Source organism: Anomaloglossus baeobatrachus, chromosome 2, assembly GCF_048569485.1.
Source record: "Anomaloglossus baeobatrachus isolate aAnoBae1 chromosome 2, aAnoBae1.hap1, whole genome shotgun sequence".
Lineage (NCBI taxonomy): Eukaryota > Metazoa > Chordata > Amphibia > Anura > Aromobatidae > Anomaloglossus > Anomaloglossus baeobatrachus.
This window is the reverse complement of record NC_134354.1, coordinates 662209989-662231350: the sequence shown is the minus strand read 5'-3', so window position 1 is coordinate 662231350 and position 21362 is coordinate 662209989. Positions and strand designations below refer to the sequence as shown.

The 21362-nt window shown below is 45.5% G+C and overlaps 1 protein-coding gene across 2 annotated transcripts in view; it reads left to right on the top strand.

Moving 5' to 3' along the window:
• The window catches only part of ARHGAP9 (Rho GTPase activating protein 9), a 279078-nt gene extending 258301 nt beyond the window's left edge, over nt 1-20777 (top strand). For both annotated transcript variants that reach the window (XM_075337075.1, XM_075337074.1), the window contains one exon: nt 18281-20777. In XM_075337075.1, the coding sequence (XP_075193190.1) occupies nt 18281-18539 (259 nt within the window). In that variant the 3' untranslated portion in view covers nt 18540-20777. The remainder of the gene's footprint in view (nt 1-18280) is intronic.
• The last annotated feature ends 585 nt before the right edge of the window (nt 20778-21362 follow it).

The window sequence follows — 21362 nt, the reverse complement described above, 5'->3', positions numbered from 1 at the left end:
GACGCTGCAGAGGTGACAGTGTGACGCCCCGGCAAAACCAGGGTGTCACAGAGCCTGCAGACATCCAGCAAAGTGCAGACCATTCTCCTCCTTGGTAACCTGATCCCACACCAGTGCAGCAGGACAGACACCCCCCCCCCCCAGTGTAAGAGCTAAACAGAGCAGGAGGGGAGGGGCTGGTGCAGAGTGAGTTTGGAGTGTGAAGAGAGCAGACCAGGAGAGATAGCTCCTGGCTGCTATAAGGAAGGGAAGTGTGAGGAAGGGGCCCGAAGTGGCCGGGGCAGGGTAGTGGCCCGCCGGTATCCAGGGGTGACCCGGATCACTGCAGGGTTCCCGACTGAGGAAGGAGAAAGAAGTGTCTGGCTGCAAAACAAGACCAGGATCCTGTTGTACTGTGTGTGGGACCCCAAACACCCTCCGCACCGAAGGCTGCAGACACCGGCAATTTCTGGTTAATTCCTGACTCTGTGTGAATTTTCTTGCAAAGCAAACTGTGAGTAACAACATCCCCCGGTCCAACCGGGCACACAGCTCTCAGACGGTCTCCATCTCCTCCCTGCACCACCTCACCGGGGTCCCAGGACACCAACACCCTACCCATGGAGGGAAATTACCACCTTGCTGCCCACCACCATCCCCGGGATCCATTAACCGGCTGCGGCGGTGCTCCGTTACTTCACCGCACAACACGGGTGGCGTCACGGACAATCTCCCTTACCTAATCCCTTTCTTACTGTGGAGCCTGGGATCACAGACCGGGTCACGCCACCGTGATACCCACAGAAGTGACCCCGTGGCCCGGTTCTGAGTACCCCTTATCCACGGGCGACACAACAGCAGTGTGAGGAGGGAGCTCCTCCTCCTACTGTCTGTCAGCGTCAGCGTGCAGAGACGAGCCGCAGTGGAGGACGGAGGACAGAGAGGCCGTAGGTGCTTGCAACAGGTAAAGCGCTCAGTGAGCCAAAGATGCAGGGAGAAGGGCCACAAAAGATGGCAGCTCTATGGGGAAACTAACCGCAAAAGATGGGAACTATATGGGGAGAAGAGGAGGCTGCATAGATGGCAGCTATATGGGGAGAGGAGGCCACACAAGATGTGAATTATATGGGGAGAAGAGGAGGCCACACAAGATGAGAGCTATATGGGGAGAGGAGGCTGCATAGATGGGAGCTATATGGGGAGAGGAGGCTGCATAGATGGGAGCTATATGGGGAGAGGAGGCTGCATAGATGGGAGGTATATGGGGAGAGGAGGCTGCATAGATGGGAGCTATATGGGGAGAGGAGCCATGGGATAAAATCTGCAGGGAAAAGAAGCCATGGTGGGATTTGTAGGGGGAGAGCAGCCACATGGGATGATATCTGTATGGGGAAGGTCGTCCATTCCAATTTTAGCAGGGCTCCTTTAGTATTAATTTTTAAAAATTGTAGAAAACCCGTTTAATACAATATGACTGACAGTGACTGGAACAACTGGTACTGGACAGGAGAGTGCAGGTATAGAAAGGGAAAGAGATTTTACTTTAAATTACTTTTTGTTTTTTTGGTTGAGGAAAGTGCGTGGAAATGGGTGTGGCTAACAAAATGAGTGTGGTTACAGAATGGATGTGGTTTTCAACTGGGCGGGGTTTACAGAGAACCTGTTGTTAAAAATTTGAATCCCACCCCTGAGCACACACCTCCAAAAGGCTCCCGGACACCGGCAAGTTGGTTTACAAAGAACTCTGTGTTTTATGACTACACACATCAGCCTAGCTTCATCCAACACCAAGACAACCGAACTGTGAGTTCCCTGCTCCCTGCAATCCCTGCCACTACCACAACTCCCAATTGGGCCCCGGGACTACACCTTCCCTACCCGTGGAGGAGATTCCACCTTGCTGCCCCACACCACCAGTCCCGGGCACGGTCCCCAGAGGCAGCGGCAGTGCCACCATCTCATCACCGCAACCCACTGGTGGCGTAACGGACAATCTCCCTTACGTAATACCCTTTTGTTGTGGAGCCTGGGATCACAGACCGGGTCACGCCACCGTGATACTTAGATCCGGGCCAAGGGGTCACTTCTGTGAGTACCCCCTATCCCTGGGTGACACAAATTGGCGTCACGAACAGGATACTTACCCATCCACTTACCTGGAGGAAGTGCGCCTTATTCTGGACCGTCAGCGGTGCTCCGCTGCAAAATTTTCAGAGGTCGCCATCTTGCCGCCATCTTTTGGCACGAAGATTCCCGCCAGAGTCTTCTTCCCTGCGTATCCCTGGGCAACAGATAATCATCCGTTAGATCGGATCCTGCAGAGATCTGTTGCCAAAAAAGTTGTGCAAACACAACTTTTTTGTCCGTTGTTAAATATCTGATGTTTGCTAGATCCGTTTTTTTTTAACGAGAGCCTGGAGAACGGATCCGTTAATGAATTGCTAATTAGTCATCCGTTTTACTTGCATTTGCAATGGACCCGTTTTTTTTCTACAGGATCCGTTACAAATGGAAGATAAATAGCAATCTGTTAATGGATCCATTCTCAATAGACTCCAATGTTAAATAAATGGATTCCAGCAGAAATAATTTTGCCAACAGATCTCTATAGCATCCGTTCGAATGAATGATTACAGGACATGTGAACTTAGCCTAAGGCCCCCTTCACACGCACGTGTCTCCGGTACGTGTTAGGTCCGTTCCTGCACGTACCGGAGACACGGGCACACGTAGACCCATTAAAATCAATGGGTCTGCGCACATGTGTGTGTTTTGCCATGGAACGTCTGTACGTGTGGAGCATACGCGTGTCCGTGTGTTCCACACGTAGACATGTCCACGTCTTCTCCGGCATCACGGGTGTCACATGGCCCGCATACGGACCACACGGATGTAGTGTGGATGCGGTCCCGTGTGACACGCGCCGGAGAAAAACTCACGTGACAGAGAAAAAAATAACAAATCTTGACTCACCTTCTCCAGCCCTCCTGTCTCTGCCGCTGTTGTCACTTGCTGCTGACCGCCGCTCATTATGTTCATTGAATATTTACTTCACTGCGGCCAGAAGCAGCAGCAGCGGGGAGACGGCAGGGCTGGAGACCGAAGATCAGCACCACTCAGACAGCGACACCAGGGACATGTGAGTAGAAAGTTCCCGTTCTCCGTGTGTTATCACGGATAACACATGGAGAACACACGTAGTGCCATAAACACGGCTCACTGAGGGGAAAACGCACCTTTGACACGTCCGTGAAACCCGTGCGTGATTTTCACGGACGTGTGAAGGGGGCCTAACATTGGCAGCAGGCAGGTGGCAGTGTATATCCACAAGCAGTGAGGAAAAGGTTTTTGGAATCTGGCCTGGTGTCAAGAAAGGTAAAGGACCAAAGAGAATAGAATAATAGAGGAAAAATATACTATACTAAACACCAAAAACAAACCCTCTAAAATGTAATACTTTATTTATCAAAGTTAAAAGCCAAAATATAAAAAAAAACCCAAAACTATGTAGTTTAATAATGAGCAAAGTTCATCATACAGACAAATGTCAGGGGAAAGGGGTGCAACGGCAAATAGCTAGTGCATGGATAGTGGGGTTTCAACTAATATAAACCGACATCTCAAATATATTGTTGATAGTGGTATCGGGCTGCTCGGATCCGGATCCGCGGTTGCTCGAAGGGTCTCCGGACCCGGGGGTCGTGCGTCCACTCAAATTAAAGGGGGATATGTACAGGGGGGTTAGGAGTTTGTGACGCCACCCACGGTGCATGGTAAGAGGAAGTACCACCGCTGCTGTTGGGAGTGCCCGGTGGTGGTGGAGGTGAGGCAGCAAGATGTTTAACCCCTCCATGGGTAGGGGGTTTTTGCCCTGGGAGCCCGGTGATAGTGGTGAAGGGGTGCCGTTGGGGAGGAAAGGGTTTCTGCATACTCGCTCAGTCCAAGAATACTGACACCGGCAGCTTGTAAACCAGAATTCTGAGCACCGCTGCAGCAAGGAGGGAGCACACTGGGATCCGTGCCTTTGGTGTTGTTTGTTAGCCTGTGACCTTTTCCTTGGCACCTTCTTCACTATTTGGACCATGTAGTGTGGAACTAGTCGGGTCCCGCTCACCCGTATGGCTAATGGAGTGAGCTTGCTCTCAGGGTTCCCGCTCGGGATTTTCTGGACTGTGTTTCGGAAAGTCCTATCCCATCGGTGCGCTAGTACCCCGATTTTGGAGCGGGTGAGGGATGAATCCTGAAGACTTCACCCCCATCGGATAAATTACCGGGCTGTGTGAAGCTACTTCCCGGCCTAGGGTCCACGTACCCCGTTGTGCCCTGGCCCCTGCCCGGAGATGGCTCAAGGCCGCCGGCTGCCCTCCTCGGCAGATCCGTGCCCCTTGACATGATCCCCTGCTACCGGGGTTCCAGCTCCTACCAGGCCCAGACCAACGTCTTCCACCTAGTATTCTACAAGGAGGCCAGCTCCTCACCTCCTCTCTCCTCTCCTCACACTTCGCTTCTCTCTTCTTCTCTTCTGACACTTTTCATTTTCCCTTACCAATCCCCCAAGTGGGTGGCCCTATTCCCTTCAGGCCCCCCAATGGCATGTCTGGTGGGTGTGGTGCAAAGTGTTCCTAGGATTTTGAATGACTTGGCTCTTAGCAATACCAACAGACAGGGATCCGTACCAAGGAGGATGCGGATACTGTGCAGAAGGGCGGATTGCACAATACCTTGTGACGACCTGATTGGCCAGGGAGTCACACTAGCTGTACCCTCACTCTCTCCTATCTACCAACGGAGGTGCACCATAATTATTACAAATAGAGAAAAAACGAGCGTATATGCAGAAATTTATTTATTCAAAAAAAGACACAAGCAAAACAGCAATAGAACAAAGATTAAAAACAACTACCACAAAATCAAGGGGGGTATACATGGTGAAGAAAAATACAGTATGTAGGCCGCCAGTCGTGGGAGAGATGAACGTGTGGTAATGTTGTACAAAGAGATACCAAGTTGGTTGGAAAATAGTAATACAATCAAATGTTCATCATCCCTGTTAGCCGGGTCTCCTCCTTGAAGAAGCAACAACACCTTGTGAAACGCGCGTTGGTGGTGATACCTTTTTTCTTCTATTTGGGTATGTGTATTATGTGATGATTCCTGTATACGCCTATTGTCAGTAGTCTAAAAATTATTTTTTTTTTTGTCATGCGGTACTTTACCACACTTGAGTCATATGATATTATGAATAGTAAGTGCACTTGCACTTTATAATTTTGATAATATGTTCACAAAAAGATGTTTTTGGTAATTATTGCCTTTGGTCATTATGTGTATGCATTAATTTCCATACGCCCTGGCCACGACTAGAGAAAGAACTAGACTCTGCATTCCTCTTGACCACGGCTATATATTATTAATTACTGTTTACTGTATTAAGCCTTTGGTTATTATGTGTATGCATTAATTTTCATACGCCTGGGTCACGACTAGAGAACGATACTATAATTTGCATTTCCTCTTGACCACGGCTATATATTACCAATTACTGGTTGACTGTATTTTTTCTTTTGACCACCTATTTTTCCCACGGCTAACGGGGATGATGAACATTTGATTGTATTACTATTTTCCAACCAACTTGGTATCTCTTTGTACTACATTACCACACGTTCATCTCTCCCACGACTACTGGCGGCCTACATACTGTATTTTTCTTCACCATGTATGCCCCCCTTGATTTTGTGGTAGTTGTTTTTAATCCTTGTTCTATTGCTGTTTTGCTTGTGTCTTTTTTTTGAATAAAAAAATTTCTGCATATACACTCGTTTTTTCTCTATTTGTTGTATTCTATTGCGAGTGGTGCATATATTCCGCCAACGCAAGTGTGCTGGCGGAGTATTTACTATATGGCTCATAATTTGGGATATTCCCTCGCACCACAATTATTGCGTACCCCCCGCTCCACGTCGGCTTCCCCTAAACTCTTCCTATAGTCTACTGTTGCCAAGAGGCACCCATCACCAAGAGTATAAATAAACCTTCCACCACAGTCTCAAGTCAAATTATGAAATATCCAGAAAAGAATAAAGCCCCTTTCGAACAGTTAGTCATGTGGAGAATGATTGTCCTGAGACAAAAAGGTGAGCATTACCATGTCAATAGTAAACCATTCTGAGAACATTCATGTTTAGGGTTGCTTTTCATCCATGTTGTGATTTCACTCACAATTTTGCCAAGGGACAGTTGCAAGGATCTAAACATCCTCCAAGAACAACTTCTCACAATGATCCAGGAGCAATTTGGTGGTGATCAATGCTTTTCTCAGGTGGAGCACCTTGTCACTACTAGGCAAAAGTGATAACTAACTGACTCAGTGAATAAAACATTGAATTTTTGGATCCATGGCCAGGAACCTCTCCAGTTGTCAATCCCATTTGTTGATCTGTGTTCAATTCTCAAAAAGTGGATGGACAAACAAAAACACAAAAATTGTGATAAATTGCAGGCACTGATTTGGTGAGAATTGGTTGTCAGTCAGGATTTGTCCCAGAAGTTGATATCCAGAAGCCATTGTGAATTGTAGAAGTCTTGAAAAGAAAGGGTCAACACTATAAATATTGAGTCTCTGTGGAAACTTAATGGATTTGTCTCTATAAGTATTAAAACTTTTGAAATGATTATAATTATACTTCAGTAACCTAAGACACATCTGACTAAAGGTTCAATATAAACAAGTGTCCACAGCACCAAAATTAAACCTCAATCCAGAGGATCACATGGACAATATTTTCAAAATACATGGCCGCACATCAAGGAGTCCAGTTGGCAAATTAATATTTGCAAAAAGAAAGACATCGTCCCATTAGGTGAAGCAAATCTGTAGCTTGTTTATTCTGCCATACCAGAACACATAGCAACGTTTCGACCTATAATAGGTCTTTATCAAAGATATGACTAAAAGGTCTAAAAACACCGAAGCGGCAAACTTTGTGAAAAGCAAAACTTTTGTTTGGGTGAAACTCAAAATTGTTGCATATATGTGTTGGAGTCTGCTTTCTGGGTTTCCTATCACTGAGGTCAGGCACCTAAGTGATACGTACACTCCATGCAGGACTTGTCCGTCTGTAGCCTTACAACCACTAATGTTTTTTCTCATTAACATGACATTTTCTGTCCGTATTAATTATAAAGACACCTCCTACCCATAAACACAACAGAACTACAACCAAGCCACTCCCTTTAATGTCTGAACGAGAAGCTGTCTTTTTTGCCTTCAGCAACCAATCAGAGCTCAGTTTTCAGTTTTAAAATAACACTAGTAAAATGAAAGCTGCACTATGATTGGATGCTATGGGCAACAAAAAGCCAGCAGAACACACACAAGGGAAAAAACATCTAAACTACATAGATAATTATTCGGTGTAGAATTAAAGACCTATACAAAGGGTGATGGAGACAGAAAATAATTAAATTTATTAGTATATCTATTAATAAATAAACTACGGTAATAACTATTGCAATACTGATACTGATGTCTCTCCTGTCAGCTTTGCCCCATTGTAAACTGCAGATCACAGTGCAGTTGGAGGTATAGTTATGCCTCCCATCCATCCCAGATCCAGTGTGACAGTTCATAATTTAAAGATATGTCCCACTGCCTTGGGAGGTCAAGGATATATCCCGATTTCAGCTCTGCACTATGTCAATGTCTCTTCCACACAAGCACAGATTGTGCTGTGATCGTTAATTTCGTCTTACACTGACTTAGGACCTTGAAGGAGGGTTCCTGTTCAGTATCTCTCTGTGCTCTGTAAATTCATTAAATAACTCTTTACTTTACCTGAGGTCCGATCTTCTCCAAGATTTGAAGGCTTACTTGGTGTCAGGGAAAGGGGGAAGGAAGAGGAAGGAGCACCCCCCTTTCCACCCGACAGAGCGAGCACGTGACTCGCTCTCTAGCGCCCCTCTTATAGTCAGGCCAATAATGGAATTGCCCGACAATAAGCAAGGAGGCCGCTATTCTACTATGCTGATGATTGAAGGGTTCCTGGTGAGAGTATATATTCCCCCGACTCCGGCGAGCAGAATATATCTAAACCTCCCCTGGTCTCACTGGTCACCACACAATGATCCTTGGCATAAACTGACTGCCACCAATCGATTATGATAACTATTACGCCGAGCCCACAGACGTGGGATTGAGGATTGAGATAACAGAACAGCTAAGATTAAATTCTATATGTTTAATCGCCGTAATGGCACACTAGATACTACAATATATACAATATGAAATTTACAGAATATATATATATATATATATATATATGTCAGAGTACATTTACAGATAAGACGGGGTCACAAATAGAGTCAGATCAGTTATCTTATGCGTCTGGCCACAGGGGGGCGCTGTTCGACCAGGGTTTCATGGACTTTCTCACATGTGTATAGTACGCATGACCCCCGAGTAAAGACAAGCCAAAAATGTCCACATTGTCTTTATCAAACTGGCTACAATCTATGTCCCCTCCCACCTGGTGACCTCGCAGGGGTGTACTGCCCCACCCCTGTCCTGAGTCTAAAATAATATCCCAAAGATAATATGATCTGCAACTCCGGACTGAGAGGACCGGTCGGGACGGTTCTGGTGTCATCAGATCCATCTGTGTCCCCTCTGCATACTGAGTCCAAGCACGACTCCTCACCGGATTCCTACTCTCAGTTCTCTGTATCTCACTGCCCCAGGGAGCGACAAACAATTTGAGGGTATGCAGAGATGCAGCTCGGAGTCCCAATTTTAATGATGTAAGGGGTGTATGGCTCAGGCCACAGGGTAATACCATAACTGTGTATGACGTTACGGAGTTGGGAATATGAACTCCTGCTGGGAATGAGGGTCCTAGATCCCTTTGAAGCTTCAAGGTTTTCCAGTTCCCCACTGACTCCCTTGATGAATGGACATATCCCCCCAGGGGGTCTTCCTCTGGCTTGGCATTATAATTGGATTTGACACCTTCCCAGATGCTGAGTGATCTGAGGGGAATCTCTGTGTGGGACGGGAGGGGGTGACATCATAGAGTAGCTGACTGACATGACTAAATGTCATAATTCTCATCATATCTCAGGATTTCCCTCACACTTGGCAAGTAGTAGCCTTAAGCCCACTTTACACGTTGCAATTAGTTGTACAATCGCATTTGCGATGTGACACGCCCAGGTTGCATACGGGATCTATGAGATTTCACGTTGGTCGTTCATTTGCTGTCACACGAGCGTTAGTAGTCTATGTTAAATTGGTCAATTTTGTGTGCGATCCTTTAGATCATGTGTTCTGTGACGTATGCATTGAGCACCTTTTTTTTTTTTTTATTTATTGACTTGCCAAGCGTGTGTAATGTGTAGGGATGCGTTTTTACTATGTCATCTGCCGTTCAGCTCTGCTACATGGCCGCTGACAGCAGACACAGACAGCCATGTAGCAGAGCTGAATGGCAGATGACAGCAGACACAGGCAGAGCCGCACTGTCAGAATGAACTCGGGTGAACTTCACCCGACTTCATTGTCATGCTGCGGCTCTGTCTGTGTCGCGCCCTGATTAGCGGTCACCAGTGAAGACTCACCGGTGACCGCTAATCTCCTGAGTGACTGAAGTTAGCTGCCCTCTCTCATACTCACCAATCCCCGATCCCCGGCGCTGCACGGCGTTCACACTGCTCCGGCGGCTTTTACTGTTTTGAAAAAGCCGGCCGCCCATTAAACAATTTCGTATTCCCTGCTTTCCCCGCCCACCAGCGCCTATGATTGGTTACAGTGAGACACGCCCCCACTCTGAGTGACAGGTGTCACACTGCACCCAATCACAGCAGCCGGTGGGCGTGTCTATACTGTGTAGTGAAATAAATAATTAAATAATTAAAAAAAACGGCGTGCGGTTCCCCCCATTTTTAAAACCAGCCAGATAAAGCCATACGGCTGAAGGCTGCTATTCTCAGGATGGGGAGCTCCACGTTATGGGGAGCCCCCCACCCTAACAATATCAGCCAACAGCCGCCCAGAATTGCCGCATACATTATATGCGACAGTTCTGGGACTGTACCCGGCTCTTCCCGATTTGCCCTGGTGCGTTGGCAAATCGGGGTAATAAGGAGTTATTGGCAGCCCATAGCTGCCAATAAGTCCTAGATTAATCATGTCAGGCGTCTATGAGACACCCTCCATGATTAATCTGTAAGTTACAGTAAATAAACACACACACCAGAAAAATCCTTTATTAGAAATAAAAACACACACATATACCCTGGTTCACCACTTTAATCAGCCCCAAAAAGCCCTCCTTGTCCGGCGTACTCCAGGATAATGCAGCGTCGCTTCCACCGCAGCTGCATGGAGGTGACCGGAGCCGCAGCAGACACAGCCGCTCCGGTCACCTCCACACAGCAAATGAACACAGCCGCGCGATCAGATGAGCTGTCACTGAGGTTACCCGCGGCCACCGCTGGATCCACCGCTGGATCCAGTGACAGCGGGTAACCTCAGTGACAGCAGCTGATCGCGCGGCTGTGTTCATTTGCTGTGTGGAGGTGACAGGAGCGGCTGTGTCTGCTGCGGCTCCGGTCACCTCCATGCAGCTGCGGTGGAAGCGACGCTGCATCATCCTGGAGTGCGCCGGACAAGGAGGGCTTTTGGGGGCTGATTAAAGTGGTGAACCAGGGTATATGTGTGTGTTTTTATTTCTAATAAAGGATTTTTTCGGGCGTGTGTTTATTTACTGTAATTTACAGATTAATCATGGAGGGTGTCTCATAGACGCCTGACATGATTAATCTAGGACTTATTGGCAGCTATGGGCTGCCAATAACTCCTTATTTCCCCGATTTGCCAACGCACCAGGGCAAATCGGGAAGAGCCGGGTACAGTCCCAGAACTGTCGCATATAATGTATGCGGCAATTCTGGGCGGCTGTTGGCTGATATTGTTAGGGTGGGGGGCTCCCCATAACGTGGAGCTCCCCATCCTGAGAATACCAGCCTTCAGCCGTATGGCTTTATCTGGCTGGTTTTAAAAATGGGGGGAACCGGACGCCGTTTTTTTTAATTATTTAATTATTTATTTCACTACACAGTATAGACACGCCCACCGGCTGCTGTGATTGGGTGCAGTGTGACACCTGTCACTCAGAGTGGGGGCGTGTCTCACTGTAACCAATCATAGGCGCTGGTGGGCGGGGAAAGCAGGGAATACGAAATTGTTTAATGGGCGGCCGGCTTTTTCAAAACAGTAAAAGCCGCCGGAGCAGTGTGAATGCCGTGCAGCGCCGGGGATCGGGGATTGGTGAGTATATGAGAGAGGGGGATAGACTGACATGGACAGAGAGTGAGGGACAGAGATAGTGACGGACTGACAGATATTAGTGCATGACAGACATTGTGAGGCGCTTCAGAACGCAGCTTTTCAGCTGCGCTCTGAAGCGGACCTTTTTTAAGCTGCGGTGCAGAGCGCACACCTGCGCACATAGCATCAGACAACAAAATCGTATGAGGGATGTCACACGTTACAATTGACTAGGTTCGTGCAACAAAACGCTCAATTCTAGAGAATGATACGATGTGTTTGCGATCAACGGTTTTGCGTTCAATCCTGATCGCATGTAGCTGTCACACGCAGATACCTCACAAACGATGCCGGATGTGCGTCACTTACAACTTGACCCCAACGACGGATTGTGAGATATATTGAAGCGTGTGTAGCGGGCTTTAGCTGCTGAGTATAGTAGAGTTTTCTCAGACTACATTGCCAAATGATGCTTTTTTCTTTATAGGCACATTGTATTGGCACATAGAGATAAAGTTGTGTGTATATATGTAAAGCTGTATTAGTCTACTCAGTGAGTGAATATGACTATGCAAGTCACATACCTGCCCTCACGTGGTTGCATGCTTCCACTGTCAATACTGGGAAATCATGCCAGAGTGACTGCAGACTTTTAGCATAAGCTTTGACAACTCTATAGCCCCATGTCTCCGCAGTGACTTTTTGTTTTCATGGATTACATTCCCTCCCCTTCTTCCAAGAGCCCTATTTCTTTATTTTTCTGTGGACATAATCGTATGAGGCTTTGTTTTATGTGGGATGAGTTATAGTTTTGAACGACACCATCTATTTCTCGATACAATGTACACAAAATGGGGAAAAAATCCAAATGGGATGAAATGGTGAGACAAATGCAATTCCCCTGTGGTTATTTTATTTTTAGAAATCTCCATTTATTTTTCTTGCAAAGTTGGGTGCGATGGGTGAAGCTAAACTCAGCTGTGCACAAGAGTTTGCAGTGAGCCTAGAGAAGCAGGTGCTTGTGGGAATTGTAGTTTACAGAGGTCACATGGTCAGCAGTGGTGGACTGCCCGATTCACACTGAACAGAAAAACACAGTTATGGAGAAGGTGGAGCCAGAAAGAGGAGTAAGAATGTAGCCAGTGAGTATCTGACGGCATGGTTGGTTTATATTAGAGCGGTTATTCGGCTACAGACAGTTTGAAAATAATAATATATTCTAAGATGAGAGAACTAAAGGGACAGTGAGGTGAGGTTTTTTTTGTGTTGATTCACTTATTGCTCTTTAACATGATGACAGGTTATAAGGTTATGTTCAGAATTTATGCTGACTCTGGTCAGTACAACAATGTGCTGTCAATCACAAGCTGTGATTGACAGCAAATCATTGTAACGACCAGGATGATGATTCAAAACTCCTCTCTCCTTGGATGGGAGAACACAGCTGCTGTATCTATTAACCTACAGTACATTGCTGAACTTTTTGGGCCAAGTGAACACTCAGTATGGGTCGAGAACTTTTCCTGACTTACACTTTAGCATTCTCATAAGTCCTCATTTACCAGACATGTGTGCTGTTGTTTACTTATAGTAAGGGTTTTATCACCTAGAAATTATCATTGCCTAGACTAGACTAGTTCCACCATGCCCCCTTCCACCCTGAATAGCACCTCACTGTCTACAGATTTTGTACATACAGAGCCTTTTGTGGGCAGGGTTAGCTTTCTTAGCCTTGCTGCATTATTAAATCTAAAAACTCTGATTGTGTCACAACTGCTGCACCCAGTAAGCTAAGTTATAAATCATTCGACTCAGGACTTCTTTGACTACATCATGTTGCTCTCAGACCAGGTAACAAAAACCTGTTGGCAGTTTCCCTTTAAGGGAGCATCTTAAAACAAATTGTACCTTGTGGTATAGTTTTTTTTTTGTGCAAAGGCTCTCTATGCTAGAAAATACCTAGGCACCCAAGCGAACTGTGATTATTCTTGGGCATATACAGTGCCTACAAGTAGTATTCAACCCCCTGCAGATTTAGCAGGTGTGATAAGATGCAAATAAGTTAGAGCCTGCAAACTTCAAACAAGAGCAGGATTTATGAACAGATGCATAAATCTTACAAACCAACAAGTTATGTTGCTCAGTTAAATTTTAATAAATTTTCAACATAAAAGTGTGGGTCAATTATTATTCAACCCCTAGGTTTAATATTTTGTGGAATAACCCTTGTTTGCAATTACAGCTAATAATCGTCTTTTATAAGACCTGATCAGGCCGGCACAGGTCTCTGGAGTTATCTTGGTCCACTCCTCCATGCAGATCTTCTCCAAGTTATCTAGGTTCTTTGGGTGTCTCATGTGGACTTTAATCTTGAGCTCCTTCCACAAGTTTTCAATTGGGTTAAGGTCAGGAGACTGACTAGGCCACTGCAACACCTTGATTTTTTCCCTCTTGAACCAGGCCTTGGTTTTCTTGTCTGTGTGCTTTCGGTCGTTGTCTTATTGGAAGATGAAATGACGACCCATCTTAAGATCCTTAATGGAGGAGCAGAGGTTCTTGGCCAAAATCTCCAGGTAGGCCGTGCTATCCATCTTCCCATGGATGTGGACCAGATGGTCAGGCCCCTTGGCTGAGAAACAGCCCCACAGCATGATGCTGCCACCACCATGCTTGACTGTGGGGATGGTATTCTTGGGGTCGTATGCAGTGCCATCCAGTCTCCAAACGTCACGTGTGTGGTTGGCACCAAAGATCTCGATCTTGGTCTCATCAGACCAGAGAACCTTGAACCAGTCTGACTCAGAGTCCTCCAAATGATCATGAGCAAACTGTAGACGAGCCTTGACATGATGCTTTGAAAGTAAAGGTACCATACGGGCTCGTCTGGAACGGAGACCATTGCGGTGGAGTACGTTACTTATGGTATTGACTGAAACCAATGTCCCCACTGCCATGAGATCTTCCCAGAGCTCCTTCCTTGTTGTCCTTGGGTTAGCCTTGACTCTTCGGACAAGCCTGGCCTCGGCACGGGTGGAAACTTTCAAAGGCTGTCCAGGCCGTGGAAGGCTAACAGTAGTTCCATAAGTCTTCCACTTCCGGATGATGCTCCCAACAGTGGAGACAGGTAGGCCCAACTCCTTGGAAAAGGTTTTGTACCCCTTGTCAGCCTTGTGACCCTCCACGATCTTGTCTCTGATGGCCTTGGAATGCTCCTTTGTCTTTCCCATGTTGACCAAGTATGAGTGCTGTTCACAAGTTTGGGGAGGGTCTTAATTAGTCAGAAAAGGCTGCAAAAAGAGATAATTAATCCAAACATGTGAAGCTCATTGTTCTTTGTGCCTGAAATACTTCTTAATACTTTAGGGGAACCAAACAGAATTCTGGTGGTTTGAGGGGTTGAATAATAAATGACCCTCTGAATAAACTTTTCACAATTTAAAAAAAAAAAAAAAAAAGAAAAAAAGAAATAACATTCTTTTTTGCTGCAGTGCATTTCACACTTCCAGGCTGATCTACAGTCCAAATGTCACAATGCCAAGTTAATTCCGAATGTGTAAACCTGCTAAATCTGCAGGGGGTTGAATACTACTTGTAGGCACTGTACCTCCTGAGCGTATGCACCTGACAGTGGCCACAAACGTGATGTGTCTGTGACGCCCTGGCCTATCAGGTCATCACAAGGTATTGTGCTATTTGCCCTTCTGCATGATATCCACCTCCTCCTTGGTTACGTGTCCCTGGCCTTTGGTGTTGCTAAGACCAAGCTAATCAAAATCCTAGGAACACTCTGCACCACACCCACCAGACACATCAATGGGCAGCCTGAAGGGAATAGGGCCGCCCACTAGGGGGGTTGGTATGGGAGGTTCAGTAGTGTCGGGAGCAGTCAGTTGAGTGGTGACTCTCGTGAGGAGAGGTCACAAGTCGGTTGGAGGAGGTTAGGAGCTGGGCTCCTTGTTATTACTAGGTGGCAGACGTTGGTCTCAGCCTGGTAGGAGCTGGAAACCCGGTCTCAGGGGATAGTAATATGGGGCACGGAACTGCCGAGGAGGGCAGCCGGCGGTTTTGTGCCATCTCCGGGCAGGGGCCAGGGCACGACGGGGTACGTGGACCCTAGGCCGGGAAGTAGCTTCAAGCATCCTGGTAATTCACGCGACGAGGACGGAGTCTTCAAGAGCCGTTCTCCACCCGCTTCAAACTCTGGGTACTAGCACAACAAGGGGGATAGGACTTTCCCAATACACAGTCCAGAAAATCCCAAGCGTGAACCCTGAGAGCAAGCTCACTCCTTTAGCCATACGGGTGAGCGGGACCTGACTAGTTCTACACTACAGGGGCCAATCAGTAGAAAGGTGCTAAGGAAAAATGTCACTGGCTAACAAGCAACATCAACGGGTGTTCTCCCTCCCTGCTGCAGCAGTGCTCAGAACTTTGGTTTACAAGTTGTCCGTGTCAGCGTTATTGGACTGAGTGAGTACGCAGTGCCCCTTACCTCCCCAACAGTATCTTTCCGCCAGCATCACCGAGCCCCGGGGAATCCCCCCTAACCACAGAGGGGTAAACACTTGGCCAACCCATCGCCACCGGGCGCTCCTAACGGCAGCGGTGGTACTCCACCTTACCACACACCGTGGGTGGCATCACGAACTTTACACATACCACTCCCCTGTAAATACCCCCAGGTCCGGAGACCCCTTGAGCCACCGCGGATCCGGATCCGAGCAGGAGTCCCGGCTGCTGACACGGGGGCGGTACATGTCCCTAGCCTAACAAAGATTTTTTACAGAAAGAGTTAATAGGAGATGTAATCCTTGATTTTAGTTAGTACAAGCTATTTGACTCTGTTTTTTTTTTCTGCCAATAGAAGTGAAATAAGAGCAGGAAATATTGGCAGTTTTCATCACAGGCAGAATTAGTGAACAAATAGTTATTTTTCTGCAATTCTGGTGAACATTTGTATTGAGTCATCTTAGTCCACTTCCTTGCTGCCAATGTATAAATTTCTCTAGGGCTGAGAGCAGCTGCGGTACATAAGTCGATCCACTGGCCTTGTTGTCCTTTGTGATTCAGGATCTGCGTGCCTGAAAAAAATTAAAGGGGGAAGTGACTGAGCTTAATTCTTCCTGCCAGAACGTCAACTTCTTCCAGGCAAACTATTGTAATCTGTGCTATGTAGTAGTATAGTAATCATCTTTAACCAATGAGTAATACAAGTGATACAAGTGACCGGGTCAGTGACCAATACAGCATATTTCCTCTCTCTAAGATCACCTTTAACTTGGCTGTACTAGATTTCGGAATCTTATGTGTAGCTTTTATTATAGTGATATAAGTTTTGTCGGCAATATATTAATTTCTATGATTTAATTCAGTATATTTAGATGTTCTGATTTCTCGCCTACATATTTTATGCCAAAAGGGTGTCCTTTAAATATCCATTTTACTGTCAGTAACATACTGTAAATACTGCATTATGGAGGACTTATAAGCAGTTGACTGACTGTAAAGTTATGTTAGACCATACATTTGGCGGACAGTGTCAAATTGTCCCTCCAAAGATGATATGAATTTAGTCTAATAGACATAATCAGTTTCTGTATTAAATATACTGCCGTAATGGTTGTTAAAGAGGCCCTGATAACTCTCCTGACAAATCTATTTTAGTAAAAAAAAAATGTATTGTCCATAAAATAATTCTGAAGCCCATTATTCTTACAACTCTGTGTTGTGCCGTTCTTCTGTTATTACTTTTAGAAAATAATTAATAAATTGACAACTGGGTGTTACCGGTTGAGACTGTGTCCAATCAGTATCAGACTGCAAAGGGACAAGCCTCTTTTACTTTTGATAAAATATAGTTGTCAATTTCTTCATTAATTTCTAGTAAAAAGAACAGATTCACAGGACAATATAGAGAAGAAATACACCACAATTGCTATTTTATGAGGAATATAAGTATTAAAGCTGACATGTCAGGTTCCCTTTAAGCCTCTTCTGTCACCAGGCTTGTCCCCTATAAGCTGCGGCCACCACCATTGAGACTTTATATACAGCATTCTATAATCCTGTATATAAGAGTCCAAGTCGATGTATATAACATAACAAAGAGCAGTTATTATCATCACCTGCAGGGCTGTCCGGTCTGATGGGCATCGCTGGTCTCTGTCCAGTGCCTCCAATCTTCTTGCCATCATAGTCTTCCTTCTACCTTCATGTGGATGACACATCCTACGTAATCCATACTGAGGTCTCCATTGCGTTCCTGTGCTTACGCACTTCTCTCTGCTTTGCCCGCAAAGTACTGTAATGCGCAGACTCGCGGAAAGGTGAAAGACCGTCCGCGCATGCGCACTACAATAGGGCAGAGAGAAGTGCAAACATACGCAATGGAGGACTCTGTGTGGATGATGTTGGATGTGTCATCCACATGGAGCAGGGAGGGTGGACGGTGACTGCACAAGATAGTGGAGGTGCCGGACCCGAGGCCAACGGCGCCCATCAGACTGGACCGTGCCGCACGGCAGTTTTGTATAATAAAAGTTGTTTTTTTACGTTATACAGGACGGCCTGGGCACATAGATTCAGTATTTTAGAATGCTGTATATAAGAGCTCACTGGAGGTGGCCGTAGCTTATAGAGGACAAATCTGGTAACAGGTTCCATTTAAACTTTTCACAACATTTATCATGTCACATGCATGGTTTTGGTAAATATTGTCTGACTTGTCAATATATCTCACATATCTCACAGCCATCCCTCTAAAAGAAAGTGATATCAGGAGACCACAAAGTACCTTGCTTAACCCACCTCTCACTTGCAGTGAACACCCGTGGTGTATGAAGCAATGGCTAATGAATGAAGCACCTGGCAGATATGACATCTAGAAGATTTGTACTAGTATTAGATGAAATTGACTCATTTATTATTTTACTTCTTACTCATTTTTTTCATTTTCATGTTATTTTTTCTCCCTAGTGTCAAAGATCACTGCGAGATGAATCGTATGACCACTCAGAACATTGGAATTGTTTTTGGGCCCACACTGATGAGACCAGAAATGGAGCAGTTTGCTAACATTGCTGCTAATATGGTTTATCAAAACCAAGTTGTGGAAAATTTTCTCACTCACTATGAAGAGATCTTCCAGGACAGTCCAGAGAAATGTAGAAATTCACCCTGCACAGAGAATGAATGTGCGGCTAAAGCTCATATAGAGCTGTCCACCCCTTTGTAGGACTGTAGGTCTTTCAGGAAGAGTTTCGGACAAAATTCTCCTTATTGTTTTCCAGGTCTTCAGCACCTGGAGCGGACATTTATGTTGGGAGTTTAACGCCAACTGTACAAGATATTCAAGGTACAATGACTGTGTTCTTAACCGTGGTGGAAAAAGTGACAAAAGTGCCCCTGTGTAAGAACAATGTATGGGGGACCTTTGCAGTCCAACAGCTCATCATAATGCACAATTCTCCTTGCTTTGGAGGTAGTAGTAGGCCCTTTTTCCTCTTGCGGCTGCATAGGTTGCACCAATGATATGTCCGCCACTGGTTCTTAGCTATTTATAAGGAAATAATATTGATTAATGGTAGGAGCAAATGACACAAACTTACTGCCACTGGAGGAGACAGTCCCAGCTGGAACTTACACAATGGATGTAACTCCTGACAAGAGCTATTCTATGTTGAATTTCGAATGGTTAAATTGAATTGCAATTTTATATTTTATATTATGCTTTATATATTTGCATTTTCATATTTTTTTCTTGAATAGTGATTTTATGTAATTGAGAAGATATTTGGAAAGAAATGTATAGTATATTTTGCTTATCTCTGCACCCTGCAACTTTCCAACTGTTGCCAAACTACAACTCCCAGCATTCATCTACGGCCACAGGCTGATATGGAACAAGTAGCACAAAAGCTGATTCATTTACTGAGAGCTGGGAGTCAAGATTGAAGTAGTCAGACAAGATGGGTGGAGGAGAACCCAATAAAAAAAAGCATGAAATCAATGCTCATCATATCACACTAGAGATGAGCAAATCGATTTACTGCAAATTGACTTCAAGTTGAATTTCCTCAAATTTGAACTTTTTGCAATTTGATTTGCAAAGATCACAAAAAATGTCCAGTGCCATTTCACACACTGCTAAAGACTGCGGCAGCCAGCAAGCGGGCCAGTAGTCAGGAGGGGCCACACAAGCTTCCCCGTAATGCCTTGCATCTGTCACATCACATAGTCTAGTGCAGCCAATCAGGGCGGCCTATCACAGCCACTATAAGAGAGGGTTTACACACTGCAACATCGCAAAGGACATCGCTGTAACGTCACCGGTTTGGTGACGCAATAGCGACCTCCCTAAGTCTCTGCTAAGTCTCTGGTGAGCTGTCAAACAGGCAAACCTGGCCAACAACTCAACAGCGATCCGGACCTGCAGAGCGACCTAGCTGGTTGTTGGGGACGTTGATAAGCAGCCTTTTGAAAGGGAAGTTGCTAACAAAGTCTCTGCAAAGTCTTTCACACACTGAAACTTTCCAGCGATGCATGCTGCACAGCGGGAAACAAAGGACCTAGGAATGGTCCTGAACGATTTGTAAAGCTGGGTTTACACACTGCAACATCGCAAAGGACATCGCTGTAGCGTCACCGGTTTTGTGACGTAACAGCGACCTCCCTAAGTCTCTGCTAAGTCGCTGGTGAGCTGTCAAACAGGCAAACCTGGCCAACAACGCAACAGCGATCCGGACCTGCAGAGCGACCTAGCTGGTTGTTGGGGACGTTGATAAGCAGCCTTTTGAAAGGGAAGTTGCTAACAAAGTCTCTGCAAAGTCTTTCACACACTGAAACTTTGTAGCGATCATGCTGCACAGCGGGAAACAAAGGACCTAGGAATGGTCCTGAACGATTTGTAACGATTACAACTTCACAGCAGGGGCCGGGTCGCTGATAGGTTTCACACACTGCAACATCGCAAACAACATCGCTATTGCGTCACAAAACCGGTGACGTTACAGCGATGTCGTTTGAGATGTTGCAGTGTGTAAACCCAGCTTTAGAGATGAGAGCCTGCCAAGCAGTGTCATTTTAGGATTTTACAGTCTAAGGATAGAAAGTCAGTATGCACAGCTTATCTCACAAAGGTATAGAAGACGATTGCGCTGTACTACTGCAGTGTTAAAGTACATTGAACATGGGAATGGCAGTCTCAGTCTGTGAATTATAATCCAAAAGTTAAAGTGATTGGGAGGTGCTGGACCTGCAGAATCAGTGTGATTGTGAATGGATTGGTCTCTGACATGCTTCAATAACAACACCTTAATATCAGCCTATAAAACTATAAAAATTTTTACATATTGCAAATAGGGAGGGCAAATTAATACTCCTGTGTCTAAATTTTATTTTTAGTGAAAAATCATAAAACCAAGACTTGTTTGTATGTCACAGAAATATATATATATATATATATATATATATATATATATATATACAGTACAGACCAGAAGTTTGGACACATTTATTTTCATGACTTTGAAAATTGTAGATTCACGTTGAAGGCATCAAAACTATGAATTAACACATGTGGAATGAAATACTTAACAAAAAAGTGTGAAACAACTGATAATATGTATCTTATTCTAGGTTCTTCAAAGTAGCCACCTTTTGCTTTGATTACTGCTTTGCACACTCTTGGCATTCTCTTGATGAGCTTCAAGAGGTAGTCACCGGAAATGGTTTTCCAACAGTCTTGAAGGAGTTCCCAGAGATGCTTAGCACTTGTTGGCCCTTTTGCCATCACTTTGTGGTCCAGCTCACCCCAAAGTATCTCAATTGGGTTCAGGTCTGGTGACTGTGGAGACCAGGTCATCTGGCGTAGCACCCCCATCACTCTCCTTCTTAGTCAAATAGCCCTTACACAGCCTGAAGGTGTATATGGGGTCATTGTCCTGTTGAAAAATAAATGATGGTCCAACTAAACGCAAACCGGATGGAATAGCATGCCGCTGCAAGATGCTGTGGTAGCCATGCTGGTTCAGTAGACCTTCAATTTTGAATAAATCCC